Source organism: Triturus cristatus, chromosome 3_1, assembly GCF_964204655.1.
Source record: "Triturus cristatus chromosome 3_1, aTriCri1.1, whole genome shotgun sequence".
Taxonomy (NCBI): domain Eukaryota; kingdom Metazoa; phylum Chordata; class Amphibia; order Caudata; family Salamandridae; genus Triturus; species Triturus cristatus.
In genome coordinates this window covers 653,821,363-653,832,789 of record NC_140583.1, presented here as the reverse complement: position 1 = coordinate 653,832,789, position 11,427 = coordinate 653,821,363, and the positions used below count along the sequence as shown (strand labels likewise).

At 49.2% G+C, this 11,427-nt stretch overlaps 1 protein-coding gene across 1 annotated transcript in view; it reads left to right on the top strand.

The window, feature by feature from the left end:
* The first annotated feature begins 5,668 nt into the window (after positions 1–5,668).
* Positions 5,669–11,427, top strand: part of LOC146860745 (uncharacterized) — a 317,920-nt gene continuing 312,161 nt past the window's right edge. The window contains exon 1 of the mRNA XM_085646168.1: positions 5,669–9,664. Coding sequence (XP_085502294.1) covers positions 5,669–9,664 — 3,996 coding nt within the window. The remainder of the gene's footprint in view (positions 9,665–11,427) is intronic.

Below are 11,427 nucleotides of genomic sequence, written 5' to 3'. Positions count from 1 at the left end.
ATGTAATTTCTAAAGGAAATACTCTAGATATTACAGTTTTGATTACATCAAGATGACGTCAGGCGTTCCACACTTATGTAATTAATATAGAATGCTAGCAATCTAGTTGTTCATTGGGATACTGTTGAGAGGCAGAGGCCAGGGGCACGGATTCTGAAAATTGAAGGCAGGTAGCAGAGTCCAGAGGCGACAATTTGACCACACTGGGCAGGCAGGAAGGGCAGTGGCAGCACAACAGACTATGGAGGGCAGTGGAAAGGGGGGCAGGGGCAACAAACCAACAATACAGGACTGGCAAGAGAGGCTGTGGCAATATAATAGACCATTGTGGGCAGAAGGAAGAGGCAGTGGTAGTACAACCATACATGCCAACAGACCCGTTTCAGCCAGGAAACGTCCAATGTTTTTAAGCTCAAATGGGCTTTATTTGATCTGTCTCCTGTCTACAATCTCCTCTTTTTCAATGTAACTCAAAGGGGAAAATCAAAACCCCAGTTTTTTTTCAAAATCTCCCTCTTACCAAGTTCAAAATGTTCGCAAGTATGGTACATTGGATCATGGTAGGCAGGAGGAATTTGGTAGGGACATGGACTCGGATAACAGAGGACAGGAGGGACATGGAGAGGTGCACCAAACTGACCCTACAGGGCAGGCATCAGGGTTTGCAGCCGCACAATACACCACACAGCGCATGCCGGACGGGAGTGCAGCACAACAATCCATAGAAAGCAATAGGGAGGGGACAGGACCATGCACATGGACAACAGAGAACAGAGGGGAAAGAGGCAATGGTAGCTAGCTGACCATAATGGACAGACAGGAGAGAAAGCTGCAGCATAACAGACCATAAAGGGCAGGAGGGACGGATCAGGGGCATTACAATGGAACAGACAAGCCAGGAGGGAGGGAATAGGGGTCTGCACATGGAAACAGAGGGCTGGGGGCAAGGGGGCAGGGCAGGGGCAGCAAGATGACCATGGAGGTCAGGCAGGATGGGCACTAGAAACAAGACACACCATGGAGAGCAACAATGAGACTATGATGGCATACACACAGACCATGGAGGGAAGGTGGGAGGGGGTCAGGGGCAGCTAGCTGACCACACAGGGAAGGTGGGAGGGGCCATGGCAGCACAGAAGACCATGCATGGCAAGCGGGAGGGTTAGTGGCAGCACAATGGCTATGATGGGCAAGAAGGAGGGTGCAGGGGCATGCACAAAGGAAATTGGAGGATAGAAGGGAGGGTCAGGACCTGGGCACAGACAAGAGAGTTCAGGGGAAGGGGCCTCACAACAGACCGCAAGGGGCAGGCAGGAGGAGCAGTTGCAGCACAACAGACCAGGGACGGCAGAAAGGTGTGGCAGTAAAATGGACCATGGAGGACAGGAGGAAGGGGATAGGGGCATGGCATGTGGACAGGCAGGGTGGAGGTGGCAGGGACAGGTTACAGTCATTTGACAATGCTAGGCAGGTGGGAGGGGAGTGGCAGCTCAAAGGAACACTCAGAGTAGATAGGAGTGGCAGGTCCATGGAACATGGTGGGCAAAAAGGATGCATCAGGGGCATGCACAAAGACATTGGAGGGCAGGGGAGGGAGAATAGGGGCAGCAAGCTAAGCACAGAGGCTAAGCAGGAGGTCAATTATGGGCCATATAATTGGGCAATGGAGGGCAGGAGGAGTGGACTGGTACATCATGCTAAATGGAGGGCAGTGGTAGCACATCAGACCGTGCATGGCAGGAGGGAGGAGGCTAGTCCATGGATTCAGACAACAGAGGATAGGGAGGAGGTGGATGTGGCAGCAAGCTAACTGTTCAGAGAAGGTGGCTATTAGGAACTTTATTGTTTTTAAAATGTGTGTCTGTGCAAACTACTTAAAATATGAACAAGTATGCAGCATAATCTCACTTTTATTCAGGAAGAAGAGGACGTTTGTGACTGTGACTCCGGGCTCACTTAGCAGAAACACCCCCTGACCCTCCACCCCCATCGCAAAATGTAATGCCCGTGAAAAGGGTAGGTGGACGCAGTGTTATATAGAACATAGTCCTGAGAGCACGATTGAAAATGAAAACTAGATAAAGTATATGGTATAAACTATGCACCAAAAAGTGTGATATAAGATGAACTGGGGCGTGAAATGACAGATTCATTGGAGAGCGCGAGATAGCACAGGCACTAGCGCGTGCAATGCGATATGCGCCTTGGAGTGTAATATGCACAGGGCAGTGTTGTGTAACCTAACTAGTCTCTAAAGTTGTAATATAAAATATATGCTGGGGAGTGTAACGTTGCATATGCACTGTGACAAAGATATGGATCCCAGATTGTAATATGTATGGCATAGCACTGTGCGTTATAACATAGGAATCGAGGAAGGCACGTTAGATGGGGCAATATAACCCGTGCGAAGGCAAGTGTGGCAGGACATATTCACGGGGTGGTATTACAGTGCACATGGGCTAGAGAGTGTCATAGCATACCCACTAGCTGGTGGAATACAACACAGAGGTGTGAGGCACTCGGCGGGCATTGATGGGTGTAACACAGCATTGGGCTCAGCCAGGAGCACGCTGTGACTCTCAAGTGAGGTTCGTCTCCTTTCCAGAGAGTAAAATAAAAAGTATTACACATCCGGCGGTGGATGTGTGTTTTTTTTAACCGTGAGGGGGGTTTCTTGCATAGGTTGGTCGAATTTTTGTCGAATCCCCTTTGAATGGCTTGGTGTGCGTGTATATTAAATGTGCCCGTCAATAGCTACCCATGTTTGTATAAATAAACGACAAGGGTGTCTACTTGGAGAGTACCCACCAGCGGGGGCGCCGGGATTAGGCACTGTAGGGCGTCAGACACGTCAGAGCTTCACTAGCGGTGTAAATACATTCCATGTGGATTCATTCTATGCATAGTCGCCTTTTAATTAATATCACGCAAATCATCATGGTGATAGGTACATACAGTTTGTCCAGCATGTCCTAGGTGTTTCTATAAATATATATATTTTTAAAATAATAAAAAACAAAGGCCGGCCCCGGGGGATGGGGTCCCCGGGGCCATAAGTGGCCTGAGGAGGGGGGCAACGCAGCCCCCTCCTAAAGAATAAAAAAAAAAAAGGCCATGACCCGGGGGTTGGGGTCCCCGGGACCGATTAAGGCCTTGGGAGGGCCAAATTAATTTTTACAACCGAAAAAATTAGGGTGCAGGCCCTGGGGATGGGGTCCCCAGGGCCAGTAAATTAGAAACAGAAGGGGGGCCACACAGCCCTCCTTCTTAAAAAAAATAAAATAAATAAAAGACCGGCATCGCGCTGGAGGCCACACCCCCTCCTTGCAGCACTCTGCAAACGCGCCCCCTGGCCAGTTGTAAGTTGGGGAATTAATTCCCCTTCAATACTGAGGGTCCCTGAGGGCCAACTAGTCCAACAGGTATCTCCAGTATGCGCCAGGGAGCTGCGTTGCAGACAGGCGTTCTGAGGCCACACCCCTTTTTACACCTCTATGCAACGCAGATCTGTCGCACTTACTGGAGGTACCTAGTGGGCTAGTTTGACCCTAGGGACCGTTAGGATTCAAGGGGACTTAATCTCTCAACTTAGAACGGCCACAGGGTGCGTTTACACAGTGGTGAAGGGAGGGGACGGGGCCTGAGGTGACGTGTTCAAACACGCCCTGTGGCGCGTTTTAAGTTGGGGAAATAATTCCCTTTCAATCCTGAGGGACCCTGGGGGCCAACTAGCCCACCAGGTGCTTCCAGTAAGCGCCACTGCTCTGCGTTGCAGAGAGGTGGTGCAGGCTGTGCCCCTTTTTACACCTCTCTGCAATGACGCTTACTGGACGTACCTAGTGGGCTATTTTTCCCCTAGGGATCCTCAGAATTCAAGGGAACTTAATCTCCCAACTTAAAAAACAGCCACAGGGCGTGTTTACACAGTGGGGAAGGGAGGGGACGGGGCCTGAGGTGACGTGTGCAAACACGCCCTATGGCGCGTTTTAAGTTGGGGAAATAATTCCCCTTCAATCCTGAGGGCCCCTGGGGGCTAACTAGCCCACCAGGTGCTTCCAGTAAGCGCCACTGAGCTGCGTTGCAGAAAGGTGGTCCAGGCCGTGCCACTTTTTACACCTCTCTGCAAGGCAGATCTGTGGCGCTTACTGGATGTACCTAGTGGGCTAGTTGAACCCTAGGGACCCTCAGGATTCAAATGAACTTAATCTCCCAACTAAAAACGGCCACAGGGCGTGTTTACACAGTGATGAAGGGAGGGGACGGGGCCTGAGTTAACATGTGCAAACAAGCCCTGTGGCGCGTTTTAAGTTGGGGAAATAATTCCCCTTCAATCCTGAGGGACCCTGGGGGCCAACTAGCCCACCAGGGCGTGTTTACACAGTGGGGAAGTGAGGGGACGGGGCCTGAGGTGATGTGTGCAAACACGCCCTGTGGCGCGTTTTAAGAGGTAGTTTTAATCCCCTGTCCTATTATATACTAGGGGCTTACAGAGGAGGTCATGCTGATCACAGGGGGACCCCAACGCATAGTGTCCCCTAGTGTATGTAGGTGTTTTCACTGTATTCTGAGTGTCTTTTAACATAGCACTGGCTCTAGGACTGGTTAGTCAGACTCAGTTACCACCAGTATCCGTCTGAAAAAGTTGAGGGTACAGGATGATTTTGCAACAAGGCTTCTTTCTGCTCTTCTGTTTGTTCTTTCTGCACGTTATCCTTCTTCCTGCACTTTTCTTCGTCTTTGAGGACTTCTGTTGCTTCTTTCTGCATTTTCTTTCTTTTTTTTCTTTCTGTGCGTTTTTTCTTCTTTCTTCACATGTCCTATCTCTGTAGGCATAGTTAGAAATTAGCATTTAAAAAACCTTTGAAATTCACTGAAAAAACCATAGGTTTCAGGCACATTATAGTTAGGAATTAGAATTTAAAAAACCTGAGAAATTCACTGAAAAAACCATAGGTTTCAGGGGCGTTATAGTTAGCTGGACTTTTCACTCATACAAAACCATTGAAATTCCCCCGTTATAGTTAGTTCAGCTAACTATAACTCGCGCGACCGCAATGCACTGCTGATGACGTCACATATTACATCACTGATGACATGGTCAGTGACATCACTCATTACATCACTGATGACATCATAAGTTGTTCTTTATTCCACCGTTAACGCATCTCAGGAACACCTGCCAGAGGCGCCTCACAGGAAAGCTACCTCACCACCAACTGTCACACTCATAACATTCTAATCCAGTCAGGAGGAAGGAACCAATGGACAGGGAAAGAGAGGGGGGGTCTAGGAAGGGAAAAAAGAGCAGAGAAAGGCATGGGTAACATGGTCACAATAACTATACGGTCTATAGAAATATTACCAAATCCCACATATTTTAACAGAATAGAACTATACACAGCTGGACTTGTTGTATATTCATATGCAGTGTCTGCAGTTGCAGATTGCCCTATTGGGAAATTGTGAGTTGTTTGCAAGAGGCTGGTTGCTCTGAAAAAGCCAGCCTTGCAGTGGTAAATCTGTGATGTCAAAAGTGGCTGTCTCTGAGAGGCTTTACACCTATCTGCTACTATGGTGGAAGTCTACTGTTTCTCCTCTAGGCCAGTCATTCTGTCTGTCTGCCTGGTATTGCTTAACATAGCCTCTTTTTGTCTCTCTCAGGGGCATGAAACACAACTTGAAGTGGAAGTTCAAGGATTTGCCATTGGCTACTTATCAAGCAGCGGCTTCTGCGAACTCAAGTGAATGCCAGGGGGCGTGGTCTTGCTCCAGAACAATGTCCTACACGTCCTACCTAGAACCCTTTACCTTCCTCGAGGCTTGCCAGGAAAAAGCTTTTGCCCTGCTGAAGGACAGAGTCTGCAGCCAGGTCCAGCAGCTGCATCCCAACGCCTCACGCCTGGAGGCCTTGTGCACCGTCATCAGAAACATTCCAGACTCTCAAGGAACCATTCTGCTGGGAAAGTTCTGCTATCGTGTGAGCCTTGCCTATGCTGATTTCCTGACTCTGCCTCAGTCGGTTATAGACCCGTGCAACCAGACAACCAAAGGAGGTTTTGACATGAGGAGCATGTCTAAGTCCTCTTCTGTGGTTTGCGCCTATGCGATCTGGCAGGAATCCAGCTCTGTGGATCCAGCTATTGTTGCCACTTGTAGCGAGAATGACAAAGAGAACTTCATCCGTGCAGTGTGTATGGACAGTGTAATTTTCAAGAAGCTGTCTGGGATCTCAGATAATGATTGGCTGCCCGGGTATTGTGCATACTACACCATGAATGGCTTTCGTTCCACCCTCCAGGATTGCAACTACCTCACCTGGACAAATCCGGACACCTCTACAGTAGCCTACTGTTGGCTCTATGACGAGGTGAACTTCTCAAGCTACCTCTGCATGAACCCTGATGTTCTGCAAGAATTAAAGCGGGACCCTGATAATCAGTGGCTTGAGCCCATCTGTTCACCAAGTGATGCCAGCTCCCTGCCAGTTGCAGCCATGTGTGCCTATACTCAGTGGGACTTGACCACTATTGAAACATCCCAGGTGTCCTTCTGTGCAAAGAATGATGGGGGACAGTTTGCTGCAACCATCTGTGAAAATCAAGTCACACTAGACCAGCTGTTGGCTAGTCCAAGTAATTCCTGGGTAGCCGAGCTTTGCGTCAACATCAGTACTAATGTGCTTAGTACAGCATTCCCATCAAGCATGTGTGTCTATTCAAGCTGGCAGCAGAGTTTGCAGGGCAACATCATTAATGGGTCCTCTTTGGCTGTCGCAGCAGATCCTTCCTCTGTGAGAGACTGCAGTACCTTTGACCAATCTGGCTTCGTGAATTCTGTATGCAATAATCCTAACCTGCTGCAAGTCCTGGCCTGGGACCCCAGGAACAGCTGGTTAAAAAAGTTCTGCTTCAACTTTGTGTTTATCCTGGAAGAGGTGTGTAATTATTCCTCCTGGCTCAGCCTTGCTCCAAATTCTTCCCTTGTCACCTACTGCTGGATGTTTGATGAAGCTGGGTTCTCTGACTATCTCTGTGTGAATGCCCATCTCCAGGAGCAACCCTGGGTAAATTCTGAGAAGCAGCTGCTTGAGCCTAACTGTACCACAGCCAATGGAATGGACGGAGCAGGCTCCCTGCCTATTTCCACTCTATGCAACTACAGCCGGTGGGACCTAGCAACCACTGATTTCACCAAGGTCGGCTTTTGTGCTGCGTATGATGATGCCAGTTTCCAGTACATAATATGTAACAACCCACTCAACTTGCAGCTGCTGCTAACTAACCCATACAACAGCTGGCTGAGCCAGCACTGTGTCAACTTCAGCCTGGTTATTGGTAGCTTGTCAAACACAAAGGAGCAATGCAGGTACTCTGAGTGGGCTCCATGGTCAGCTGACTCCATCCTCGCGCCCTCCATAGACCCAGCCAGCATCATGGCGTGCAGCAGAAGTGATAAGGAGAACTTCACAAACGCTGTGTGCAGAAATGCCAGTGTGCTGCAGGGGCTTGTCAGTGACCCCAGAAATGACTGGCTGCTGGACTTCTGCTCAAATTATTCCAGTCCAGACCTACTCACGCTCCTGGCCACAAAGGTCTGCTTCTACTCCAACTGGACCGCAGAACACCCCAGCCTGCTCTTGGTGTCGTTTTGCTGGATGTATGACAATGTCAATTTTGTCAATGCTTTATGCATGAATCAACAACTCAATAATCAAATAAGCATGGGCCCAAACTACCTCTGGATCCAGCCAAACTGCTCCTTTCTAAGTCCACATGACGCGGCCCGCTCTCTGCCCACACCTCAGAAGTTGTGTACCTATTCCCTGTGGAATCCAGCTTCAGTTGATTATGCCACAGTTTCCTTTTGTGCACAGTATGATAAAGCCAACTTCACCAAGATGGTATGCGCTAATCTCACCACTGTCAACATATTGGGTATCAAAACGAGCAACAGCTGGATCTATGATTATTGCCTGAAATCAAGTGGGAATCTTCCCAATTCCTACCTAGCAGAATTGTGCAACTATGCTGATTGGTCCACGAAGGCAATAGGCTCCTCTGGCACAATCTCTATAGTCCCCACCCTTCTGTTAGTCTGCCGTGACAATGACAAGTGGGATTTTGGAGACTCTGTTTGCAATGATGCCCTTCTTCTTCAGGCCCTCACCAAAGACCTGAGGAATGATTGGCTTCTGGACTTCTGCATAAATGTCTCTAATCCAGACATCCTCAATCTGTTTATTGTCTGGCGGTCCTGCATTTATTCTACTTGGACTTTGGACTCTATTGACACATTTACTGTCTCCTACTGCTGGATGTTTGATGAGCTTAACTTCCTTAAGTACCTCTGTAACAATAGCCAGATTTTGAAAAAAATTAAGGAGAATCCTGACAACTTCTGGCTAGAGGTAGATTGCAACTCCATAGTTGTGGCCGTGGATAAAAATGTGTTTGACATCCGTAAAAATCAATGCACCTATGAGAGATGGAACCCATCCACGGTCAACTACAGTTTAGTCCGGTTTTGTGCAGACAATGATAAAAAAAATTTCACCAATGCGATATGCACCAATGTCACTGCTGTGAGGCAGCTGAAAGAGAATCCCAACAACACCTGGATCCCGGAGCTCTGTGTAGCATCCATTTCCATTGTTTTCAAGAAGTTCAGCACCCAGCAGCACTGTACCTATCAGGCGTGGAAGCTGCAGGTTGTCAATTCTTCCTTGCTTGAGCTTTGCTGGGTCTATGATCAGAGCAACTTCACGTACTGGGTTTGTAACAATACACGCTTGGTGGAGAGGTTGATACAAGACACCGTCAATGCCTGGCTGAAGCCCGCCTGCCATTACAAGAATTCTTCCTTTTCCAACAGCTTCCAGGATGCCGTCCTTTCCCTGTGTCAGTATGCAGAGTGGCCAGCTCCTTCCTTGGTGGATATCTCCATTTTGACACTATGCAGCACCTATGACCAGCTCAACTTTGTAGATATCATCTGTGGCAATGAGTTGAATTTGTTGGGTGAACATGGTGGCTCTTCCATATTTGCTCTCTGCATCAACGACACCACTCCCGGTAATCCTTTCGGTTTTTTACCCAGTGAAATGTGCTTGTACGACACCTGGATGGACGATAACACTGACCCTACTATCTTGGCTCTCTGCTGGGATCACGACCAGATCAACTTTGTGAGACATATTTGCCAGAACAAGGATTTGCTGTCCTACTTGATCAATCAGCCCGATAACCTCTGGCTCATGCCTTTGTGTGCAAATGCAAGCACATTTGTCAGTCCAGGTGACTCTAAAGCCCCCTTTTGCCTCCTTGAGATGGTGAAGACAGAGTTCAACTGGAGCTGCAGCGTGGACTTGCCTTCAGCCTGTCAGGGTGGTGGGTTGTCAGTGGGCAGCCTTCTGCCAATCATGCAATGCGGCCTGGAGAATGCTGGACTGCCCCTACAGGGCTCCTCCCTGGCCGACCTGAGCCAGGCCTATGATGGGGCCTTGGACGCCTTGGTGCTTCTGCTTCTGGTCCTGGAGGACAGTCAGATCATCTCGCTGACCAGTTCAGGGGCAGTGCAGACAGTCATGCTACAGTCAGTGCTCAGCTACCTCCAGAAGGCCGGTGAGTCGGACAGTCAAAGGGAGCTCCTGCAGTGTTTCGGGGTAAGTTTGTATTCAAATTATTTTATATCTTGCTGCATATGTGCTGTGTGTGGGGGGGACATTTGCACTGCCATGGCCATGATGCATCTCTTCTGAATGTGAATGAAGCTTGCACTGCTGCTGTCTGTCCTGTACATGTACTGTGTGCGGCTTCTGCCTGTACCTGTTTGTGCGTTGGAAGCTTAGACTGATACTGCATTTCACTGTGTGAGAGGGAAGCTTTTGCTGCTGCTGTCTGTCCTGTACATGCTCTCGGTGCAGCTACTGCCAGTTTTTGTGTGGAAACGTAGACTGACAGTGTGTCAGTGTTTGAGAGGGAAGCTTGCGCTGCTGCTGTCTATTCTTTACACGTTCTATGTGCGGCTACTGCCAGGGCTGTACCTGCTTGTGTGTGGAAGCTTAGACTGACAATGGGTGTCATTGTGTGAGTTGGAAGCTTGCACCACTGCTGCTTCTGTCTGTCCTGTACATTTTTGTTTGTGGCTACTGCCAGGAATGTACCTGCTTGGGTGGGTAGCTTAGACTGATACTGAGTTTCACTGTGTGAGAGGGAAAGTTGCATTTCTGCTGTCTGTTCTGTACACATTCTGTTTGTGGCTACTGCCAAGGCTGTACCTGTTGTGTGTGGGATGCTTAGCTTGACTGGGGGAGAATGTTTGCATTGTCAGCATTCCATTCATCATTTGTTTGGAGTAACACTTTTTGCCCTAAGTGGAATGGGTATGCCCAGACGTGGGTCCCTTGCTCACTGTGCCGCTGGATTGAAGCTAGCCTGGCTGAAGAAGGGTGAGATACCCTGAAACCAGTCCCAGGATGCTTGTTTCCGGTCCAGGGAGGACCTGGCCTGGCAGTTCGGTCTGGACTGTTCCCATGGGGCACAGGGTCAAGACTGATTTGCATATGGCTGGGTCCAAACTGGGGTGGCGTAGTGGGCAAAAGAAGGATGGATTTAACCTAGATCTTTTGACTGGGGGGAGAATGTTTGCATTGTCAGCATTCCGTCCATCATTTGTTTGCGCTAACACTTATTGCCCTAAGTGGGATGGGTATGCCCAGACGTGGGTCCCTTGCTCACTGTGCCACTGGATTCAAGTTAGCCTGGCTGAAGAAGGGTGATATACCCTGAAACCGGTCCCAGGATGCTTGTTTCCGGTCCAGGGAGGACCTGGCCTGGCAGTTCGGTCTGGACTGTTCCCATGGGGCACAGGGTCAAGACTGATTTGCATATGGCTGGGTCCAAACTGGGGTGGCGTAGTGGGCAAAAGAAGGATGGATTTAACCTAGATCTTTTGACTGGGGGGAGAATGTTTGCATTGTCAGCATTCCGTCCATCATTTGTTTGCGCTAACACTTATTGCCCTAAGTGGGATGGGTATGCCCAGACGTGGGTCCCTTGCTCACTGTGCCACTGGATTCAAGTTAGCCTGGCTGAAGAAGGGTGATATACCCTGAAACCGGTCCCAGGATGCTTGTTTCCGGTCCAGGGAGGACCTGGCCTGGCAGTTCGGTCTGGACTGTTCCCATGGGGCACAGGGTCAAGACTGATTTGCATATGGCTGGGTCCAAACTGGGGTGGCATAGTGGGCAAAAGAAGGATGGATTTAACCCAGATCTTTTGACTGGGGAAGATGTTTGCATTGTCAGCATTCCGTCCATCATTTGTTTGCTGTAACACATTTCGCCCTAAGTGGGATGGGTATGCCCAGACGTGGGTCCCTTGCTCACTGTGCCACTGGATTCAAGCTAGCCTGGCTGAAGAAGGG